The 25,422-nt window shown below is 36.3% G+C and overlaps 1 protein-coding gene across 2 annotated transcripts in view; it reads right to left on the bottom strand.

Moving 5' to 3' along the window:
- OTOGL (otogelin like) overlaps positions 1–24,948 on the bottom strand; it is a gene marked incomplete at both ends in the record, with an annotated part of 147,726 nt that extends 122,778 nt beyond the window's left edge. For both annotated transcript variants that reach the window (XM_082665792.1, XM_082665793.1), the window contains 8 exons: positions 493–698; positions 3,785–3,906; positions 10,000–10,154; positions 13,979–14,077; positions 15,948–16,014; positions 22,750–22,798; positions 23,765–23,804; positions 24,870–24,948. In XM_082665792.1, coding sequence (XP_082521918.1) covers positions 493–698; positions 3,785–3,906; positions 10,000–10,154; positions 13,979–14,077; positions 15,948–16,014; positions 22,750–22,798; positions 23,765–23,804; positions 24,870–24,948 — 817 coding nt within the window. The remainder of the gene's footprint in view (positions 1–492; positions 699–3,784; positions 3,907–9,999; positions 10,155–13,978; positions 14,078–15,947; positions 16,015–22,749; positions 22,799–23,764; positions 23,805–24,869) is intronic.
- Between the last annotated feature and the right edge of the window lie 474 nt (positions 24,949–25,422).

The raw sequence follows: 25,422 nt of genomic DNA, 5'->3' as shown, positions 1-25,422 counted from the left end.
CAACTTTTATCAATTCTGCTCACATTTTATTGTATTTACAAAACTATTACATGGAAGTCATTTAATTTATTCCTATCAAGACTGGAAGCAAAATATCTGTTGCCCAAAAGTAGACAAGTTTGCCCCAAATGGGTCTGAATCACTAAAATGTTGATATAAGCCCCAAGAAGGGAGAAGCTTTTTTTTTTCCACTGATATATCCCAAGCTCCTACAACAGTGCCAGACACAAAGTAAATGCTCAGTTAGTATTTGTTACATGAGTAAGACCTGACTTGTATTAATTTAGCAAATGTAAGCTAGCTCATGGCTTTCAAGAATGACACAAAAATATTTTCCTGTTCAAGCTTCACTTAAAATCACATAAGCAGGCAAGCGATAGCTACCATTTTTACCCAACCTAGGACAAGTTGTACCCTTCTGGGTATAAACAGAGTGATCAGTGAAGGAAGAAGAGCTCAGAAGTACCCACCCATTTCTTCTGCTCCACTTACCTTGCTGAATGATGAAATCATCAGATTGAATGTCATTGTAGTTTGCACATAGGCCACATGATTTCCCTTTATGCTCCTCAGACAGCTTCAGGTAAATTCCAGATATTCCATCCCAAGCCAATGAAAAACCAAAGGTTGTTTTCACCAGAATATAGTCAGCTAGTTTCTCAATGAAAACCTGTCCAATTGTCTGAGGCAATGTTAAACTTGAAAAATAGAACAAAGGCAATCTAAGAATTATGATGAAACATCAATTACAGATGATCTATTTCTTTCTTGAAGTGAATGAGAATTAAATAAAAGATAATTATTATTCAAAATTATTGAATAAACTATGCAGTTAGATTTTCAACATTTTTGAAATTTTAATGTTGAAATAAAAAGAGAGTAAAAATGATACCTATTTTTGCATACTGATTAAGATTTTATACTTATAATTGGATGCTTCTTTCAACCAACCAAAAGCACACTTCTGCTAAATGTCAGTGATTTTTAAAATCTGGAAAATAACCTTGTCTATTTAGAATAATGAGAGCTGAATGTATTTATATTTTTATCTAGAGAGTTTAAGATAATCTAAAAATGCTGCTCAACAATTTTGAAGTAAGAACAAACAATACTCAAAGTATGTAAACACATTTTTGAGTGATGATTTTGTTTAATTTTGTTTCAAACTTGGCTGTAAAGAAATAAGAGCTTCTATCCCCAAAATGTCACCTTGGTACAAGTCATTGTTTTCCAAAAGAAAAAGCCATGTTAATTATAATTTTTTATTTTTAATGCTGCAAAGTATATTATTAGGAATAAAAAATACTTTCCATACAGTATTTGTAAGGATTATATTCATAATTTTTAAGTTGCATACAATTTGGTCTATTTAAGCAAGGGTCACATTGAATATTTAAACTCCTGATCCAATGTCTATTCTTTCCATTTTTCACAAGCATGTACACATACAGAGGAAGTGAGAGACATAAGAGGACAGAAGAAAACTAGTCAGGCTAAGTGAATAATGTGAGGTGAGAGGTTAGTAGGTACATTCATACATTTCTCTCAAAAACTTCAAATTAGTGAGTTCCTTTCCAGTAAGAACATGGCTACATGAAATAAAAACTATAAAATTAAACATACTCATTAACATAGGGATAGTCCCTAAAGAAACAATTCAAAATATCTGTAATCATTTGCACAAGTATGTGTGCAGATAATTTTTTTAGTCATAAGATTTATAATAGGAAAATAACTAAAATTTACACCAGAGAATAAATGACTTTACTGTCATAATCTATTATTATTAAAAATTATAAACATAAGAAATTCATTTTCAATTCCTAGTAAAAGTTAGTACGAATAATATTGTTTAAGTTTGCAAGTTTATAAAAGCTATACTTGAAAAAAGTGAGTCATGTTTGATAAAGATATTCCATAGCAATGGGATGTTCACTGCGGCAAGGTATAGTTTTTCTTTTGCAGGTGTTCCTTGGTTTGGTCATTTGTCACTTGATCTCTTTCATAGTAAATTTGAATAAATACACAATTTTTGAAAACAAAACGTGCATAACTGTGATTATCCAAATGTCTATACATTAAAAGATGCTAGTAGAGATGGGTGATGATACTACAAGTTAGATAATCTCCCATAAATTTAAGAAAACCTCCATGCAACTTGAAACATTAACCATGCAAACTAAACTGAATGCACAGATTAATACTGAAAATTATTCACAGGTTCATATGTACCAAAACCCTGCATTTCACAGGGGAGAGAACTGAAGTCCAGAAAGGTAAAGTATGATGTGCAGAGCCAAACACATTTGACTTCATTTTGGTAAACATTTATCTAGCATCTGCTATGAGATAGGCCCTAGGCCCAGTATAGCATTATTATAAGCAATTTAGCTGAATAATACGAACCATCTTCTTTCTATTATACAAATGGAAATCTTCAAAGAAATATTTTTTCTGAGTTAAAATTTAAATATTATGTCCTATATTTAACAAAGGGTTAGTATTCTTGAAAATCTACTTAAATGGCGTTTTTGTTTTACAAAACAATAATTTTTAAGTGCCCACTATGTTACCCCAAATCCCATATAAAAATCCTAAACCACTGTTTAAATTAAGCTCCAAGGAACACATATGTAAGTGCATTGCCTTCCCCTTCAAACTGATAATCTTTCTTTTATAAGAAAATGAAAAGTACAGAACCCAATTGATGAAGAAAATAAGCCCAAGAGAGGCAGAGGGGCTGCTTGGGGTTGCCTGACTATGAAAAAACCTGGGTCAGTGCCTGGCTCCCCTGGTGCTTCATCCAAAGCCCTTCCTGCTATCATCTGCTGCCTCTTGAGGAATCTAAACTGAAAAAAAAGTACATAGGTTGGTACAGCCATTGCCCTGGAAAAAATGCCCATGGTTCAAACACTTGCTGGCGAATTCTGCATGATGGATAGAATTGTGCTATCACACAATTTACTTTTCTCAGCATAAGTCAGCCAAAACACAAAAAATACCTGCCCTCATGAAATATATCCCATTAGAGGAAGACAGTTAATAAAATTTATGATGAAATGTAACTAAAATATGTACTATGCTAGATGACATGAAGGAGAAATATTAAGCAGAGAAAAGGGATAGAGAGTGTGTCAAGGATGGGGGGGGCAACTTAAAATTGAGTATTTCTATACTTATTTAGATTGGATGGTAGATTACTCCACAGTACTTCTAGTTTAAAATGTATGAAACCTTCCACCAAATAAATAAACATCCGCTTCCCCTAAAGTTTCAGTTCTACAAGTGGGCCCCTCTCTTAGCTATTCAAGAAGACCAGTTATTTATTGACTCTCAACTCTTCGTCAGAACACTAACAGAAAATCCTGACACCCAAACCTCATTCACACAAATTTGGAAAGGATTTTCAGAGGTTAAGTTTTATTTTGATTTACTGCTTTAAAAAAAAGAAGAAAAAAAGATTTAAGAAAGGGGGCAAAAATAATTTGAGTTGAACTATGAGGATTTCTCCTGAATCTCTCTTACAAGTAGATGTAATAATCTTACCTCCACCTATATAAGTATATTTGTATCCTGCAAAAACATTAGGGAGGCTAAACTGTTAGATTCCTGGCCACCTGGTTGGCTTTGGAGCCTACTGAAATTTTTATGTCTGTATGCTATAACTTAAAGGTTACTGTTGAAGAAATCCTCTCCCTTCTCTCCACATTCACTTCCAGAGTGAGATGTTTAGAAATTCTGTTAATCCGCTGTATTACTTTCATTATATCATTTATCATCTTACCTGATTCCATTCTTTTTTATTTCATGCCCATAAATTCGAATTTCCTCTTGGTCTGAAAAGAACAAGCTGATCGACCGATAACAGTAATACACTGAACCAAGGCATTTAGGGCTGTTATGAACCTTAAAGGGAGAAAAACAAGAGAAAGCATAGAAACCAACAACAATACACAAACTTGCCTTCATCTGAGTTAACTAAATCCACAATGCACGTCTACAGCTCTATAGCATCATTAGTCCCATGAAACTTCACAAAATTATAACTACAGTTAGGATTTTCAAGAGAAAAAAAGAAATTTATTTCAGAAATTGGACAACAGAAGTAACTTCATAAAGTACAAGTTAATTTAGCATATTTATTTAAATGATCTGAATCTTTACATACAGGATGTTAATATTCTAAAACTATGTGGCGTGATTGCCAGGACATGGAAGCAACCTAAGTGTCCATCGACAGACGAATGGATAAAGAAGATATGGCACATATATACAATGGAATATTACTCAGCCATGAAAAGAAACGAAATTGAGTTATTTGTAGTGAGGTGGATGGACCTAGAGTCTGTCATACAGAGTGAAGTAAGTCAGAAAGAGAAAAACAAATACCATATGCTAACACATATATATGGAATCTAAAAAAAAAAAAAAGTCGTTATGATGAACCTAGGGGCAGGATGGGAATAAAGACGCAGACCTACTAGAGAATGGACTTGAGGACACGGGGAGGGGGAAGGGTAAGCTGGGACGAAGTGAGAGAGTGGCATGGACTTATATATACTACCAAATGTAAAATAGATAGCTAGTGGGAAGCAGCCACATAGCACAGGGAGAACAGCTCGGTGCTTTGTGACCACCTAGAGGGGTGGGATAGGGAGAGTGGGAGAGAGGGAGACACAAGAGGGAAGAGGTATGAGGATATATGTATATGTATAGCTGATTCACTTTGTTATAAAGCAGAAACTAACACACCATTGTAAAGCAATTATACTCCAATAAAGATGTTAAAAATATATATATTACACAAAGTAATATTTAAAGGTTGCAAAAGTAACTATAACTCTAAAAATAAAATTGTCCAAACACTTTAGGGAAGAGAGGTTATTTCTCAAAAAACTGATGGGAATATTAGTTTACTAGTAAAAATAAAAAAGAAAGCAAGGAAGAAAAGAGAAAAGTAAGAAAGGAGAAGAGGAATGTTAGTTTCTCTTACCCTACCACCAAAATAAAGTTTAAAAGGTCCAAATAATGACAGCAGAAAATAGCTGAAAGAAAATATGTATAACTATATAGATGGAAAAGAACTTTCAAAGCATAAAAGTGATAAGAAAAATCACCAATGATAAGATAGATTTTTAATACTGCAAGAATGTAATATATAATTTAGTGATTAATCAGCAAATTTTATTGATCACTTATTATGTACCAGGCACTGTTCTAGATTCTGGAGATGTAGAAGTCAACAAAATAGACAAAAATACCTGTCCTCACGAACCTTATATTCCATTAGAGAAAAACAGTTAATAAAAAATATATAACTACATGTAACTAAAATATGCACCATGCTACATGACATGAAGAAATATTAAGTGGAGAAAAGAGATAGACAGCATGTGTATCGAGGGTTGTTGGGGGGTTGGGGGCTGTTTTAGACTGAATGGCCAACAAAAGCCTTGCTGAGAAGGGGAAATTCTAGTAAAGATGAAGGAGGGATAAGAGCAAGCCATATGGATATTTAGACCATTCTAGGCAAAGGGAATAGCAAATGCAAAAAGCCTAAAGTAGGAGTATAACTAAAATGTTCTCAGTATCCAGGAATCCAGACATATGACCCCAGGCAGGATACTGGAGGAGGTTTCCTTGAAGAAACAAAATTGAAAAAGATGTACAGATACGAATATTGGAGGCTTATTTAATGAAACCAGAGACTCCCTGTTCAATCTCCCACTAGACAAGCACGCCCCCATCCATGTATTCAGATCTTCCAACCAGCTTTTAGAGCCTAATTCTCAAATGTGAATAAACATTCATGGATCATTTGATAAAAGCCTGCAATGTGAAAGGCAGGTGCCAAATAAACAAAAGAAAGGAGATCAAAGGAATCAAAAACAAGTCAGAAAAATAAACTTCCAAGAATCCACAATTGATATCTTCAGGGAGAACAGTGAGAAAAGGCCATTCATGAAACAAGAATAAAATGATGTTAAAAATGAAATTCAAGGAATAAAAATAGGTGATTGGATATTGACAGTACGATAGGAAAAACTTATAACTGAAATAGAACCCCTGGAAGATAAATATTTAAGGTTGGAAAGAAATCTCCCAAAATGTACAACAAAAAAGCAAAAAGATGGAAAAGAGAAATAAATCAATGAGAAAATTAAGGAATCAGTCACTTAGTTCAGGCGCTCCAATATCTGAATTACAGAATTTCTGAAAGAGATAAAGAGAGGAAATTAAGAAAGAAATACTATTCCAAAAGTGAAGGATTTGGATTGCTAGAAAGAGCCTATCAAGTACCTAGCACGATAAATGGGAAAAAAAGAAAAAAAAAATTCACATAATGACATCTCAGAACATTGGGGATAAAAAGAACTAAAAATTTCTATAAAGAGAGGGGAGGGCTTCCCTGGTGGCACAGTGGTTGAGAATCTGCCTGCCAATGTAGGGCACACGGGTTCAAGCCCTGGTCTGGGAAGATCCCACATGCTGCGGAGCAACGAGGCCCGTGAGCCACAACTACTGAGGCTGCGCGTCTGGAGCCTGTGCTCCGCAACAAGAGAGGCCGCGACAGTGAGAGGCCCGCGCACCGCGATGAAGAGTGGCCCCCACTTGCCGCAACTAGAGAAAGCCCTCGCACAGAAACGAAGACCCAACACAGCCAAAAATAAATTAATTAATTAAATTAAAAAAAAAAAGAGAGGGGAAATTTTAAAAGACCATATGCAAAATGATCAGAAATCAGAATGAATTGAATTTCAACATTCTGAAAGTGATTTCCAAACTATAATCAAGATTTCAAATTTCTCCCTCCTATGCACTCTTGAAACATGGGTAATCATTAGTCAAATCTATTTCACCTGCCTTCACTAACCAAGGTCGTTTTAATTGTTGCTACCAAAGATTTGCATGTACTCCAAGCAACATGTAGCCTAAACAATAAGATGTTTGCCCGAGTTGTTTTCCAGGAACTTGGTGTCAGGGGTGTCTAGTTTGAGTTAGCTGGTTAAGACTGGAGAGGACCCCTTCCCCTCCAACTTGCTCCAATGTGCAAGTGTGGTGACTTTTTGACGTCAGAGGGCTGAAAACACCCTCAGATCATGCTAAGTGCCTCCATTCTGGAACAACGATTCCCCACACCTTTTTCCAGTCACCTTGCCCCAGGCTTCCATGCCTCAGGCCACCCTACTTTTTTATTCTTTATCCAATAAACACCCCAAGACCCTTGCCTTCAGGGAGATGGATCTGAGATTTGTTCTCCTGTATCCTCACTTGGCTGCCTAATAAACCCTCTCTTTGCTGCAAACCCCAGCACCTCAGCATTTTGGCTTGCTGCAAGATGGGCAAAATGAACCTAGTTCAGTAACACTCTTTCCAGGAAAATATCTTCCCTTTCCAGAAAGCACTATAAACAAGCACTGCCCACACGATCAGAGCATCCAATAAGCTTTTTAGAGCCTATCTCTCAAGTATGAACAAAATTCAAGGACTGCTAGACACTTCACGGGACCTAAGAAACAGGGAAACCAATACAGGAGAGAGAAGAATGAAATTCTCCAGGAAGGTGGTGAATAAAATCCTAAGTGCTAGGTGTACAGTAGGCTCAAAAACAACCACTCTCAGGTGGAACAGGAAAATGAAGAACTGAGGAAGGGACATCACATGGGAAGGAAAGAGAAACTGAGAGATTGTCTGATGTATCTGACCATATTGAGAACAGTTGTTTAGAGATACTTTGAAGGAAAAAATGATTGAAGTATAGAAAATGCAGCAAATGAAAAATGGGATAAATGTTAATTCTATAAAATTGTACAGAGAAATAAAATCACAATAACATATTAGGCTTGGCTCTCAACAATATTTATATAAATATTTTTCATATATGTACAATATGTGAACAATAGTATAAAAACCACATAGTTAACCAATAACGGTGATATAACTATTAGGAGGAGAAAAGGAAAGTGTGTGTGTTTGTGTGTGTGTGTGTGTGTGTGTGTTAGGGGCACGAAGGATAACGTAACAGATGACTTCCCATTTTCCATAGTAAGAAGTGAAGAAATAAGTCCTAACTTTGATAAATAAAGAAATAATAGCACATTTTGACATGTTAGGTAAAAGCCAGAAGAAACAGCTAAAAAAATTGAAGTAATTGCCTTTGGGGCATCAGACTTCAGCTGGGGTCAAGGAGTAAAGGAAAGAGGGGCTATTTTTTGGCTTCATATATCTTGAAGAAATCTTTTAAACTAAGTACATGTATTATTTTCATTAAAATAAAATTGAATTTAAAGAAGAAAAAGAAAAGAATCAAGAGCATAAAAAGATATATGCATAAAGATATTTATTAACATACATCTTTTAAAATACTGAAAATATTTTTTAAATCTAAATTTCTAAAAGAGGGTACAATTAAATAATTTCAGTATTCCATAGTTGGAACAAATAACAGCTAACAAAATCTGTGTTTGTCAAGAACATTTCACGTGGAAAAAAAGTTCTTGATATAATATTAGGTGAAAATGCGGGAAATAAAATTATGCATAGTAAAATTTCAAATTTATGTGTATAAAATCCGGAGGAAAAAAATTAGAAGGAAATATGTGAAGCCATTAGCACTGATAAGCCTTGACTGATCATTCTGATAGTACTTTTTAGACTTCTTTGAATTTTTTCAAATTTTCTACAAAAGAGGTGAACAACTTTTACAATCGGGGAAAGATGACATTTAAAGTAAATGGATTTGTTAATGTGAAAGCAAATTCCACCAACCAAACAGGGCCAAGTAAAAACAATTATCTATTAACTCTGGAAGCACAGTTGAACACTGTGTGTTAGGATCACACAATTATCTACTTGACACCTTAGTCCTCAAAAGGATCGGACACTGGACAAGAACATTTCAATGAGAGAGTCAGAAGATGTTTGAGTGATAAACCCAGCAACTCCTTCCTAGAGTGGATGAGTAAAGGACAATAGGGGACTGAGCCCTGTATGAACTAAAAACGCATGCCACTAACTTCCTTACCTAAAGAGACCTCCAATGTTTTAGCCTTATGTCCCATAAGTTAACTTTCAATAGACTTCATTTCCTTTTGAGGGCACAAGGATTTGTTGCTGTTGAAAAGCTTTAGGGCCTACTTTTGAATATTTGCCTCGTCTAAGAGAGGAGGAAAATTTAGGCAACTCCAACATAAGTCGGAGGGATTCAACAACAGAGATTCAAACAAATGATAGTTATGGAGGGTTTTAGCTTTAGAACAGGACGGCACTGCAGTTTTCTAGCTGTGTTTCGAGATACCAGAAAATTCAGAGGAAGACAACAGCAGGGAAAGAGGTCCCTACTTCCTTACTTCTACCAGAGCTACTCCGCAGCTCGCATTTTGAGATGTCTCCTATGAATTCTTTTGAAGAAAGAACTCTGCAGTTAAGAACTAACTCTCTGAGCTCAATCATATAGTATCAGTCTACCTAGAAATTAGCTGCCTGTCTCCACATCCTTTAGCCTGTGTTTATATAATTCATACACTCCATTTAATAAATTCCAGCCCCCAGATTAGACCGAGGTATGTGATTTTAAAACATCCAGATGGCCATCACACTGGACATGTCAAGAAGGAAACATACACGAATAATATGATTGATGCCTGAACCTACCCTCTCTTCAACATGATCAAATAAAACGTGAAGAATGAGTATGTCAACTGGAGTTGATATTATGACATCCATGATATAGACATTTCTGTGTTGCCTACATGTCCCTACCATATGGATGCAAACCTTTCTTCTCCCAGTCCTAGGCTCCATCTTGATAGAAATATACTCAAAATAGCTACAAATTTGGCCCATCCCATTCAGAACCAGCCCCTCTCCTTCCCTAGTCAGGGCCCTAAGTATTCATGCTATGATTACTATATATTTTCCATGATTTGTCCAGTACTTTAAAAATACAGACTTGGCCAGAAATAATTTTTAAGTTAATTATGTCCTAGAATCACCTACCCATACAGTGTACCGAGGCTCCAAATTACCACAGTCCTTCGCAAAGATGTAAGAACAGTTTCCTGGGAAATAATAGTAGATGCCATCAAAAGTTTCAAAGTGGTACTGTCCCCAGCTTTTGCAAATCCCATCTCTGCCACTGCCCATGTTTGGCACTGAAAAGAAATAGGATAATATTTAGTAGAATAAAACAAATTATACCTGTTTCTGGCAAGGTTCAGTCATGCTAGGTAATTCTAATTTTCATTAAAATAAATGTTTTCTTCTTTGGTGGACAATATCACAGGGAAAAATACCTAACAAAATTACCAACTACTCTCAAAACTATCAAACTCTTCTGAAGAAAAACATGGTCTCCAAGTTGTTTTGAAGAAAGGATTTATGTTAGAAACTTCCTTAATTTTTGCTTCCAAACAAAGACTCTGGAAGAGATGAAGAGAGGAGATAATGATAAAGTAAAAGGTGATAGTGATAAAGCAAATATAATGGCTCAGAAAGAAAGAAATGTCACCACTAAGTGTTCTAAAAATTAACACTGACAGTGTTCTAGTCTCTGCAATTCTTTCAAAAATAATAGCATCCACAGAGAAAATTAACCACTGACCAAAAAGTCATGTTTAGAAGCCTGGGACCTGGGGATGGGGAGCATTAGTCATCCAAAGTATGCTGGAATTTAGGAATTCATGACTTCAAACTGGTCACATTGTAAGCAGTGTTTGTCTTAAAGCATACAACTTTATCTCCTGTTGCCTTCATGCCTATCTCCCTTTATACCTTTGTGGGTCACCTTCCATTCCATTTTGATTTTGTAGACCCTTCCTTCTAGATTAATATGAAAATCAGTGACATTTACGGAGCACTCAAAACGTGTAATACGTATTGGTTAAGACATTAAAATGTGTTAATATACTCTATAAAGAGCATAAAGATAAGGCACAATCATTTTATCTTTTCTTTTTGTAATTTACCTAAATGTATTAGGCTTGGCCAACTTTGGCCTTTTCAAGAAAAAACAGAGTTATTCATTATTCAGGCAGTCTTCTCTGATAGTATGCCTTACCTCTGTTGCATATTTTCATAAAATCTTGCACTTCCCTTTACAGAACGTCACAAGTGTAATTACTGTGTATCTGTTATGTGTTGGTCCCCCTCCTCTAGACTGTAACCTCCAAGAGGGCAGAAACATGTCTATATTACTCACTCTTCCCAGTGCCCAGCCTGGGATCGAGTAGATGCTTAATAAATACTCATTAAACAAATGAATGCTTTTTAGTCATTATTGATGTAGGGTCCTAACCTAGACACCATGGATAAAAATATTTTTAAGAACCTTCTGCCTTTGAAGAGCTCTCAACACTATTTCTCTTTTATGTACAGAATGTTCCATTAATTCAAAGTCAAAAAGAATGAGTGGCTCCAAATAACAAATCTAATTTATAAAGCAAAAGAGAGATGAATTGGAAGCCTGGTTTTAATTGGCCAGTACCATTTAAAATGGAAAAAACACTTGAATCGCATCAAAAACAAAATAAAATACTTAGGAATAAACCTGACCAAGGAGGTGAAAGACTCATACACTGAGAACTATAAAACATTGATAAAGGAAATTGAAGATGATTTAAAGAAATGGAAAAATATCCCATGCTCTTGGGTTGGAAGAATTCATAGTGTTAAAATGGCCATACTACCCAAAGCAATATACAGATTTAATGCGATTCCTATTAAATTACCCATGACATTTTCCACAGAACTAGAACAAATAATCCTAAAATTTTTATGGAACCATAAAAGACCCAGAATTGCCAAAGTAATCCTGAGGAAAAAGAACAAAGCAGGAGGCATAACCCTCCCAGACTTCAGTCAATACTACAAAGCTACAGTAATCAAAACAGCATGGTACTGGCACAAAACTAGACATATGGATCAATGGAACAGAATAGAGAGCACAGAAACAAACCCACACACCTACGGTCAATTAACTTTTGACAAAGGAGGCAAGAATACACAATGGATAAAAAGATAGTCTCTTCAGCAAGTGGTGTCAGGAAAGTTGGACAGCCACATGTAAATCAATGAAGTTAGAACGCAACCTCACAAAAATGGCTTAAAGACTTAAATATAAGATAGGACACCATGAAACTACTAGAAGAGAACAAAGGCAAAACAATCTCTGACATAAACCATACCAATGTTTTCTTAGGTCAGTCTACCAAGGCAATAGAAATAACACAAAAATAAACAAATGGGACCTAATAAAACATAAGTTTTTGCATAGCAAAGGAAATCATAAACAAAATGAAAAGACAACCTACGGACCGAGAGAAAATATTTGCAAATGATGCGACTAACAAGGCCTTAATTTCCAAAATATACAAACAGCTCATACAACTCAATAACAGAAGAAAAAAAAAAAACAAAGAATGGGCAGAAGACCTAAATAGACATTTCTCCAAAGACATACATATGGCCAACAGGCACATGAAAAGATGCTCAACATTGCTAATTATTAGAGAAATACAAATCAAAACTTCAATGAGGGGGCTTCCCTGGTGGTGCAGTGGTTAAGAGTCCGCCTGCCAATGCAGGGGACACAGGTTCCAGCCCTGGTCCAGGAAGATCCCACATGCTGTGGAGTAACTAAGCAACTAAGTGGTTGTGTGCCACAACTACTGAGCCTGCACTCTAGAGCCCATGAGCCACGACTACTGAGCCCATGTGCCACAACTACTAAAGCCCGTGTGCCTAGAGCCCATGCTCCACAACAAGAGAAGCCACAGCACTGAGAAGCCTGCGCACCGTAACGAAGAGTAGCCTCCGCTTGCCGCAACTAGAGAAAGTCCGCACGCAGCAAAGAAGACCCAATGCAGCCAAAAATAAATAAATAAAATAGATACAACAGTAAAGAAATTTTTTAAAATGTTTAAAAAAAAAAAAAACTTCAATGAGGTAATACCTCATACCTGTCAGAATGGCCATCATTAAAAAAAATCTACAAATAACAAATGCCAGAGAGGGTGTGGAGAAAAGGGAACCTTCCTACACTATTTGTGGGAATGTAAATTGGTGCGGCCACTATGGAAAACAGTATGGAGGTTCCTCAAAAAACTAAAAATAGAGTTTCCATAGGATCCAGCAGTCACACTCCTGGGCATATACCCAGACAAAAACTATGATTCGAAAAGATACATGCACCCCTATGTTCATAGCAGCATTATTCACAATAGTCAAGACGTGGAAACAACCTAAATGTCCATTGACAGATGAATGGATAAAAATGTGAAACACAAACACACACATACACAAACATACACACACACACAATGAAATATTACTCAACCATAAAAAAAGAGAATGAAATAATGCCATTTGCAGGTACGTGGATGGACCTAGAAATTATCAAATTAAGTGAAGTAAGTTAGAAAGAGAAAGACAAATACCATATGATATCACTCATACGTGGAATCTAAAACATGACACAAATGAACCTATCTATGAAACAGAAACAGGCTCAGAGACATAGAAAACAGACGTGGTTGCCAAGGGGGAGGGGGGCAGGGGAGGGTAGGATTGGGAGTTTGGGACTAGCAGATGCAAACCATTGTATATAGAATGGATAAACAACAAGGTCCTATTGTATAGCACAGGGAACTATATTCAATATTCTGTAATAAACCATAATGGAAAAGAATATGAAAAAATAATAATATTGTAAATCAACTCTAATTTAAAAATTAAATAAAAATTTAAAAACAGAAAAGAAAAAACACTTGAGGAAATAGAGTTCAGTGAGAAGTTAAAGTGGGCATACTCATTTTCTTTCACATTGTTTCAAAATTACTGGAAATAAATTGTGGATACTCTAGTTAATACACAACATTATTGTACCAACTCCCAAAGAATGAACACTAATACAGCAAATTATGCCTTCATGTTCTCCACGGCATCTCATAATTCTCTCATAAGTATCCCTGAAACTTACCAATCTGGCACCGTGTCCCAAGTGCCTGAAATATTTGACAGTCACATGTACCAGCCTTAGAACAGAAAGCTCCGTTAAGGCATTCATGAGGACAAGAACCTGTAGGGCAAAAAAATAAGTTATCTTCTGGTGTGCATCAGTTTTTATAAACATAAATCTGTCAAGATTTACCTTGGACTAACAGTAACTTCTGTTAACTAAAACAGAACCCTGGGCCTATTGCCTTGATGAGCTAAAGACTTAAGCCCCTTAAGTCTCTATCTAGTTCATTTCATTATGTGTGCCGTGAAACAAGAAAGACAGGCTTTCACATCTCAAACTACCCTGAGAGCAAAGGTTAGCCTCCTTCAAGCAATTGAAAGGTCAAGTTCCCATGTAAGGAATCCCTGTCCCAGATGATGAGAACCAGAAATACACAAGCTGCAGATGATTCCCTTGACGGAATTTGGCACGTCTTATCAGCTACTTCTCCAGGAGCAAGTGTTGTATTAAAGAAAAACGTCCATCATTAGCTCAAGGGATCAGGCACAATATAATAGAAATCACAAGGAAACTACTTTTTTAAGAGAATGATTAAACATTCCATTTGAAGTTTGTGTATTAATCCTCAGGCTTAATTACAAATGGATGCATTCTTTCTGACCCATAGTTAATTTTAACGGGGCAAAGGCCAACGTCACTGCTGGTTGTCACCAAAAATATTCTTTCTTTCATGGCAAGAAAAATCACCCCAAAGAATTATGTTGAAAAGAGGAAGAAAAACTATGACCTCCTTAGTGAGTTTTAAAACTGCCGATGAATCACAGTGAAAATTTGTCCTGTAATAAGGAGAACACAAGAGACAACTGGCAAAACTCAAGCAGAAAGGATTTAAGTAACACATCAATAGAATTAGAGAACATCTCTGAGTGACCGTAAAGTGTTTACTAAAGATTGGCCTTCTCCGGAATATGGTCAGGTCATGAAAGGCACTTATCTAATTGCGGTATTTTAACCACAGCTCTGCAGAAGGCAAGAATTTTAAAACTCTATTATCCTTTCACCTTAAAATTCATTGATCTAAAATGTCTCTACATTTAAAGACATACAACTCTCTAAGTATATCTTAACTGAGGAGAAATGAGCTGCTTTAACTTTAATCATAAATATAGATTAAAATGATGTTTTTCATAAATTTAAATGCAGTTTTCTTTTTCTAGGGCGGCATATATATCTTCAAATTTTATCTTAGGTTACAATCTTGTATTTTTCCAATCAATAAGTGTCAAAGTAATTATGTAAGCAAATGTATCTCCTTCAAAAATTTAATTACAACCCTGTGTATCCTCCTGAAAACAGATATCAAAACAAAACTAGTCATAAATCCCTGCTATTCTAAATGCAACAAAAAATTCAAATTGAATTTCAAACTACCATTAGCATTCTGCTAAATGGAAATGGAAAATTGGTAAGCAAAAATAGCAGTGTCGGGATTCCCTGGTGGCACAGTGGTTGAGAGTACGCCTGCCAAGGCAGGGGACACAGGTTCGTGCCCTGGTCCGGGAAGATCCCACATGGTGCGGAGCAGCTGGGCCTGTGAGCCATGGCCACTGAGCCTGCGCGTCCAGAGCCTGTGTTCCGCAACGGGAGAGGCCACAACAGTGAGAGGCCCTCATACCGAAAAAAAAAAAAAAAAAGCAATGTCAAAGAATCGAGGAGCCAGTAATTGATTCAGAAAAAAAGCTCCTGATACCCAGTGATCTCTTTCCTGGTCATATAGTTATCAGCTTTGTCTAACTGCTTAACCTTGTGTATTTCCAAATATAATTCAAATTTCTATATGAAGTAAACAAACTATTACTAAGTACTATTACCACCCTGGCTCAGTTTCCTTCATGCATTATGTGGAAATCATTGAGAGTTGATTCACTATATCCCCCAAAAGGGTCTTTTGAGAAAGCAAATACAAAAACATAGATGTAGCACTAACCTTTTATTTTACTCTCACCCCAATTAATAGCTTCATGGAAGAAATATCTTGGAGAAGTTGCTTCAAACTTTAAAAGAAAGAAATAAGAATTCAAGAGAATTAAATTATTTAATTCAAGACAAACATGCAATTGGAAAATCTGGAAAACAGCTACAAACACAGAAATTATAGAGAGCTGACTCCATATTTCCTTGGGTTATTGAGGCAAAATCTTGGAGAGGCAGAAAGGGCTCCGCTAAGGTTGTACTTAGATCTGATTTCAAGGTTGATTTTGCTTCTTACCTGAATTTGACAAGTCCTTTATGCTCTCTGACCTCAGTTCTGCCTCCCTGCCCTCCTTGGAAAAGAGCCTGGTCAGAATCTAATCTTTGCATTAACTGACTGCTTTGCCTGCAGGAGTAGCAGTTTTTTAATACTTTCAAGTGCAGATGGGTCTGGAGAAAATGCATGGGACCAAAGGACCAACAGACAGTGATGTACCCACTTCCTGCAGCCCCATCTGTGCAGACACCATCCACAGAAGCCTCTGCTGCTGAAGTGTGAGTGTGACACCCTCAGTCTCCAAAGAGCTGACACTTTAAAGTTCGTAGAAATTTAAATGTATCTGTTTATAGAGCCCAAGGCACTTCAGGGTAATCATTAAGATCATGAATTATAGAATCAAACAGATCTGGATTAGAGTCCTGATTCTGCCATTACTAAGGCAAGTTTCTTAACTGCTTAGTGCCTCCTTTTACTTGTCTGTAAAATGGGAACAATGACACATATATACTTCACTGAGTAGTTCAAACAATAAATAAAATAATGTATATAAAGATTCCAGCATAATGCCTCACACATAAAAAATTAGCAAGAAAGAGATTTACATTAATCTAAGCAACCCAGATAAAACCCTAGGATTTCTAGAGGTTAATATGGAATAGTAGCAAGTAGCTGTGGATTATTAAAACTAATCAGTTATGGATTTTTTACTCCAACTTAATGCCAATTTAGTGTATCATCTTGGGCAATGTCCTTTCCAACAGCATTTTTACACTCACCAGAATACACATTCCCAAAATTTGCCTCATAATTGTCAAATTGAGGACCAGATGATGTTAGAAAAACTGGAAAGAGTGAAGGATAAGAAAAAAGGGTGATAAATATTATTCAACATAGTTTTGGAAGTTTTAGCCACAGCAATCAGAGAAGAAAAAGAAATAAATGCAAATAAGAAAAGAAGAAGTAAAGCTGTTACTGTTTGCAGATGACATGATACTATACAGAGAATCCTAAAGATGCTACCAGAAAACTACTAGAGCTAATCAATGAATTTGGTAAAGTAGCAGGATACAAAATTAATGCACAGAAATCTCTGGCATTCCTATACATTAATGATGAAAAATCTGAAAGAGAAGTTAAGGAAACACTCCCATTTACCATGGCAACAAAAAGAATAAAATACCTAGGAATAAACCTACCTAGGGAGACAAAAGACCTGTATGCACAAAACTATAAGACACTGATGAAAGAAATGAAAGATGATACAAACAGATGGAGAGATATACCATGTTCTTGGATTGGAAGAATCAATATTGTGAAAATGACTATACTACCCAAAGCAATCTGCAGATTCAATGCAATCCCTATCAAACTACCAATGGCATTTTTCACAGAACTAGAACAAAACATTTCACAATTTTTATGGAAACACAAAAGACCCCGAATAGCCAAAGCAATCTTGAGAAAGAAAAACGGAGCTGGGGGAATCAGGCTCCCTGACTTCAGACTACACTACAAAGCGACAGTAATCAAGACAGTATGGTACTGGCACTAAAACAGAAATATAGATCAATGGAACAGGATAGAAAGCCCAGAGATAAACTCACGCACATATGGTCACTTTAACTTTGATAAAGGAGGCAAGAATATACAGTGGAGAAAAGACAGCCTTTCAATAAGTGGTGCTGGGAAAACTGGACAGCTACATGTAAAAGAATGAAATTAGAACACTCCCTAACACCGTACACAAAAATAAACTCAAAACGGATTAAAGACCTAAATGTAAGGCCAGACACTATCAAACTCTCAGAGGAAAACATAGGCAGAACACTCTATGACATAAATCACAGCAAGATCCTTTTTGACCCACCTCCTAGAGAAATGGAAATAAAAACAAAAATAAACAAATGGGACCTAATGAAACTTAAAAGCTTTTGCACAGCAAAGGAAAACATAAAACAAGATGAAAAGACAGCCCTCAGAATGGGAGAAAATATTTTCAAATGAAGCAACTGACAAAGGATTAATCTCCAAAATTTAGAAGCAGCTCATGCAGCTCAATATTAAAAAAACCAACAACCCAATCCAAAAATGGGCAAAAGACCTAAATAGACATTTCTCCAGAGAAGATATACAGATTGCCAACAAACACATGAAAGGATGCTCAACATCACTAATCACTAGAAAAATGCAAATCAAAACTACAATGAGTTATCACCTCACACCAGTCAGAATGGCCATCATCAAAAAATCTATAAACAATAAATGGTGGAGAGGGTGTGGAGAAAAGGAACTCTCTTGCACTGTTGGTGGGAATGTAAAGTGATACAGCCACTATGGAGAACAGTATGGAGGTTCCTTAAAAAACTAAAAATAGAACTACCATATGACCGAGCGATCCCACTACTGGGCATATACCCTGAGAAAACCATAATTCAAAAAGAGTCATGTACCACAATGTTCATTGCAGCTCTATTTACAATAGCCAGGACATGGAAGCAAACTAAGTGCCCATTGACAGATGAATGCATAAAGAAGATGTGGCACATATATACAACGGAACATTACTTAGCCATAAAAAGAAACGAAATTGAGTTATTTGTAGTGAGGTGGATGGACCTAGAGTCTGTCATACAGAGTGAAGTAAGTCAGAAAGAGAAAAACAAATACCGTATGCTAACACATATATACGGAATCTTAAAAAAAAGGTTCTCAAGAACCTAGGGGCAGGACAGGAATAAAGACACAGACATAAAGAATGGACTTGAGGACACAGGGAGGGGGAAGGGTAAGCTGGGACGAAGTGAGAGAATGGCATGGACATATATACACTACCAAACGTAAAATAGCTAGCTAGTGGGAAGCGGCCGCATAGCACAGGGAGATCAGCTCAGTGCTTTGTGACCACCTAGAGGGGTGGGATAGGGAGGGTGGGAGGGAGACGCAGGAGGGAGGAGATACAGGGATACATGTATATGTATAACTGATTCACTTTGTTATAAAGCAGAAACTAACACAGCATTGTAAATCAATTATACTCCAACAAAGATGTTAAAAAAAAAAAGGGTGATAAAGAACGTGACTTCAGGTACAATCCTCTTTTCAACAGATTCCGGTCTCCTTCCTACATGGTAAAAGTTTTATCTTGGCAATTTGCACTGCAGTACTTTTGCTTTTAAAGGGCAAACCTGCCCCATGGCAGACAAAAGGATTCCCACACTCTCTCACCACTTCAAGGCTCTTTTCTAAAGTCCTTGGCCCACATCATGTCTCCAAGTTCATTGTCTCCTGCTTTCATTCCTCCAAGGTTTTGTCCTCACTGCTCAATCTCCTCTTTTTTCCCTTTCCTCCCTCTTCAAACTAAGTCAGACTCACAAAAGTCTATGACTTGGATTCCCTCAAGACAAGTCTTATTCTCTCTTTAGCTATATTGTCTGCAACTGCCTAAATCTAACACAACAACCAATATTACTGGGCACCAAATTCTTCTTACTTTGGTGCTAATGAATCATCACTGATGCTCACTAAAAGTGTATAGTGACTTCAACTCTGTCTCATACAGGCTTATAAACTAGAACAAATTAGTTAACCTGTTCAGCCTCAGTTTCCCAATCTGTAAAACAGAATAACAATAACTGCCTCATGGAATTGTGAGGATTAAATGAAATGGGATAAGTAAATCACCAAAAATAGTGCAAGGCACATAAGTGTTGTAAACATGTTACCTACTTTTATTATTAAGCAAAAACTGAATACACTTGACAACATTAGACCAAGGCAAAAACATATAATTTGTTTTTCATTCCATATCCTCTTACCCAACTCAGGCTACACCTCCTCCATGAAAATCACAATAAGTACTTAGCACACCAGCCCCCTGGTTACCACAGCATCCTAATCTCTGCAGCATTCCACTCATCATACTATAACATTTCATGTTAAGATATGACACACAGCTTTTATTTTTATAACAGATCTGAACTCAGAATGGCACATCTTACATTTATAATTGGGAGCTCTTTCATTTTTTTATATCATACAAATAATGGCAAAAATTGGTGGTGTCTTAGATTCGATGAACAAGTTACACAGAAATGACTTCTTTACAGCTCTACCTCCACTAGACACTGAATTTCTAGAGAACAAACACTGCTGTTCATGGTTATACCTCTAGTATGGTCCTTTGTGTGTTGTCAACAAATACCAACTGAACCAGAAATAGACATTATGCAAATGGGAATGATTTGCCTTCCAAAGCTGTTTAGAACCATGACTATAAAATGTTCTGTTGATGCCCCTCCACTTATCCTCTCATCTCACCTTGGATTTCACCTGCGTCTGGGTTTCTGTGCACACTGAGACCCTCAAGCACTGGCTTCTTTTTGTCTCTGCCTTAGGGTAGAGTCCAAGCAGGATAGATAAGAGAAATGACTTTCAGGGGATTTAAGTCCCCCCAGAAGCTGCCCTCAAGGAATGAGAGGCAGGTGCTGGTGGATAAGTATATCAGCTCCCCCATCCCTTGGAGAAACAATTCTAAAACACTGTACACAGTTCCTCAGAGGGATGCCAGCAAGACTGAGCCCCAGATGCCTAAAGCAGGAAGGCCCCTCATTAACAGAGCTGTGCTGGATTTTCTCCCTTCCTAGTCTCCCTTTCCCCTCTCCGTCACTCCTGCACATACAAACTGTATGCAACCTCTAATAAATAAATAATCTGCTCCTGCTTTCAGGAGAAGAATTTTGAAATGTGATGCAAATGCAAAAAAATTCCAAGCAGTGGGTGCATATATTCACATAACCGATGAAAGAGGACAACCCATTCTTCCTCCATGCTGATTACATCTCCACAGGAGGCTGAGAAGCACAGAGAAATACAGTCTTTAGATGAGAAATCACTGTAGCACACAATTACACCATTGACAGGAGTCTGTGTCTACCCTTTCTCTGGTCATTGTTATCTCATTGCCAACATATTCCTGAGTCCTTATGTGCACATTTATCTGTCCATCAGTGCTCCGTCTTCCTAGAGCAGGGGAGTGAATCTGTGGACAAGAATGGCCTCATAACAGATGAAATTTCAATCCTAAACAGTGAAACGCATGATTGCGACCTCACTGCCCTTCTTTAACATTTCTTCCCTTAAAATTTGTTCAGATGTTAAGTAATGTTGGTGCATGTTCTCTAGCTGCAGGAAAGAGAAGGGCAAGTGTCCAGCTATTCATTCTCTCTAAAAGGGAAATCAAGGCAAGTGTGTTCCTCACTTATTAACAAAAGGGAGGTATTAAGATAATTCTAGGGGGGTAAATTATACAAATTCTAAAAACATCCAAATGGTCAACAGTAGAAGCCCATCCACAGGCTGTTTCATGTGACACCTGTGGGGGTATATTTCACAGGTTCTTCATCTAGTGGGTTCTACCAGAATGCAGTTTTTCTCAAAATTGGATTTTCTGCTGAGTCATGTTGATATCTTTTTGTGGCTAATATGGTCTACTGGCCAACTTGACATTTCTCAGAGAAAAATCATTTTAACCACTTCACATGATACATAGGTACTTAAGTACACAAAATACTCTTTTTAAGAAAAAAAGTGTTTCCCTTCCATAGACAATCCTTTGCCCATTCTAGTGCAAAGAAAGAGCTCCACTCTTGATAAGAATAAATTAGTTCTGCCTTCTGAATCATCACAACAGCATATCAAATCTGCCCTCTATTTTTTTTCAATTCTCTTTAAGTTCACAAAATATTAAAAAAACCAGGCATCCATCATAAAATGCTAATAGAAATTGACTGCAATTCAGCATGTGACAAAGACCTTGAATATATAAGCTGTTTGCTACATAAATACTCAAATCATATTACTTTCCAAAGAAATGTCTTAATATTGAGTTAGGATTCTCTATCTTAAATGGAGAAATATTTTTTAAAATCCACCCATTTAAACATTCCAACCATAATTTGAAGATATTGCAATTATGTTATCCAATATCCTTTATATAGAGGGACCCAAGCAAAAAGGCCTCCTCAAATTCAGTGCTACCCCACCCCTCTAAAAAAAGAAAGGTCACCTCTTCATCAATGCCTGTAATTTAGATTTATTAGGTAATATAAAACCCATTTGTCAGGACACTAAGACACCTCTGATGCCCTTTTGTGGTACTTTACTCAGATCACGTACACCTTTCTCTGCCCCTCTTTGCTTGTATTTGTCCTATTAACATTGTGCTTAATTTTTAAACCAATTAAAATGTTTTGGCAAATAGTGAGATTAAATCTCCCACAAATTCTGGGAGCCTATCAGTAGGGAACCGAGGTGAATAGCAAAAAGCATCTGACCACAAACAAGTAAATGAGAGCTAAGCCTGAGCTGGAGGGTCACAGAACAGCACTAGAGAAGTTACTTTGCCTCTTCCTCCTCTTTCCTGTCTTGTTTTTAGCATTTTATTCGCCTCCACAAAGGACTCATTGTTGAAGTGACAGCAGAGGCCCAAAGCAGGATGGATTGTTTCTCTGCCTCTCTCTCCTTCTGAGGCATAACCTACCTGGGCTGCTAAAAGAGCTCTTTTCTGTTGATTTTCATTAAACCCGTTTCTGGAAGAAAACAAAAAGAACTTGTATAGTCAAAGGCCCCTAGGCAACCTGAACAAGCCTTTCCCAAGAGAGAGCTGGTGTTTTCCTCCTGATTTCCATCACTTTATCAAAGAGGTCTTTCTTGCTTTAACATTGAAAAGGTCCCCCTCCCCGCTTTGGAGGGGTTAGATTTGGGTGGTGGCACTGTCTCATTTTACAAAATTTGGGAGTGTCCCCAGATCTCTCCAGTCTCTGATGTAAACTGCATTTTAGGAAGGAACTTTGAGATAGAGAAATAAACAAAATAGTGTAACAGTGTAGCACTAACATGCATGATAATTTCTCCACATGCCTTCATAAAACTGGTGAGATAAGTATTCGACAAGTGCAGGTTCACGTTTTTCAAACATAATACTCGATTCTCTCTCTTTCCATGTCTTAAAGGGCAGATTAACATTCATGAGCATAAGCACATCAAACTGTGGGTTATCAAAATCAAACAGTAGAATTTTTGAGTAGAATTCCATTTTTCATTAAGATCAGTTTAGTCCAAAAAATGATTTTCATTATTTACTGCTAGAAACATTTTATTCTTTTATCATTAAAAATGTTTACTCTATGTTAAGAATACAGCACATTTCTAATCAACAATGTACATTAATAATAATATGAAATAGGAAATTACTGAATATAACTTCTTTTCAAATCTTTGAAGTGAAAATGTCCCCTTAGTATCTACAGCCATTGGACACCACCAAAAACTCCTCTTGTAATTAAAATGAAAGGAAATATTTTTGTTTCATAAATAAGGAACTGAATGCCTAGTAATTTTTAATTTGTGGAAATGTTTTAAAGAACTAAATCTCATGCCCTTATTTTGTAAAATATTTAATTTATTTTTCAAAAGCAGATACACTGACCTGCTGAGCTTTGCTCATTCCAATTATCTTTATGTTTTAGAGGACATAAAGAACAAGAAATACTCACTTTGATGTTCTCGTCAAGATGGATGAAGTACAAATATAACCTGCCAGAGATAAATATATATATATATATATATGAATGAAAAAAATTATCCAAATATCTTGATCACATGATCTGATTATAAAACAGATCATTTAAACCTAAATTCTGAAACTTAGACTGAGTTTTGCTATTAGTTATTTTACATTTTCTAGAGGATTTTGACCAGCAAATTCCCTGTGAGACATCAGGGTGACCAGTAATTCAGAAAGAATGGGCAGTGTACCTTGATTTATACAGAGACATGATACAGTGGAATAAGCACTAGTCCTGAAGTCAGAGATCCAAGTTTTAGTCCCAGTCCTACGACTTAGTAAATGCCAAACTTAAGCAAACACATCACAAAATAACAGTGGTAGCCAGGTTGATCTTCAAAGTCCCCTCCAGCTCTCGCTGCTCTAAGACATTTTCTCCTTGGAGTTTCAGTCACTACTAGGATTGGAAGATAGTGTCTGTGACCTCGCTGGTCTTCTACACTTCAGTAATTTCTCCCACTTCCTCTACAAGCCCCAAAATATACAGCCCTTTTCAAGGACTAAAAGTTAATAACTGAATGTAAATAAATGCTTTCTGCCATAAAAATATTTTATAAAAATTAATTTATAAATATTGCTATAATACAATTGAAAATCAATGCTTAGTCTCAAACATTAAAGTCCTTCTTAAAACATTCCTTTACCATTCTTTGGGTTGATGGCATCAAGAAAGTTTAAGTACTCAATGTCTCCTTATCTTTTATAAAATTTCAAATGTTTAAATTACACAACTGTTTAAAATCATTATTTAGAAGAGAAAAAGTTAGAATCAGAGCTTCTTCCAGTACAGCTGCATATCATGATAAAATCATGATTTTGACATTTAAAAAAGAGACTCAGAAAATGAAAACCAGAAGTTCCAAATTATCTATATTATTAAAAATTTTCCCAAAAAATGATCTGGGTGTCATTTAGTATATACCCATCCTAATGACTTGGAAATGTTTTACAGTATAAGAGGAAACAGTTTCTACAATTTACAAGGAAGACTAAAATACAATAAAATAAGGTAAAAGTTTAACATGAGTTCTTACCTTGTAATGAAAACAGCAGTATATGAAGCAAGAATATACTCCAAGGTATCATTAAATTGAGTTTTCTCACAATGTTCATTTCAGTATAGCCTTTCTCCCTGAAATGTAACCAAATTGTTGGTCTTTACTAAGATGGCATCTTAGAAGTATGAGTACTTGTAGAGTGCTCAAATTCTTATAAATATAGCTTTGTAATAAAGTAATTCAAAAAGCAATTCCAGGATTTCTAACCACATACAGCATCTGAAGCTTTAGAACTTGCAGGCAACCCTTTGGCTGAATCTCTCATTAGCAATGCATGGCAGCTTCTTACTGAGCCGGTATTAGTTACACCCTACCCGACTCCTGCACATCATACGCCTTTTTAGCCTATATTAGCCTTTTATGACTTCTAAAGTCAGTAGCATCAAACAAACAAACAAACAAAAAACCCTGTTATCTCCTGATGTCATAAGAGATAAGCATTATTCCTAATTAGTGATCTATTCCATGTTTTATTCATAAAATAATTACTGTCCTTTGAAATAAAATCCTATCAATCATTCCTAGAATG

This window comes from Grampus griseus (genome assembly GCF_964374135.1).
Source record: "Grampus griseus genome assembly, chromosome: 11".
Classification (NCBI taxonomy): Eukaryota; Metazoa; Chordata; class Mammalia; order Artiodactyla; family Delphinidae; genus Grampus; species Grampus griseus.
Note: the sequence above shows the minus strand (reverse complement) of the source record. Positions and strands in the feature narration are given on the sequence as shown.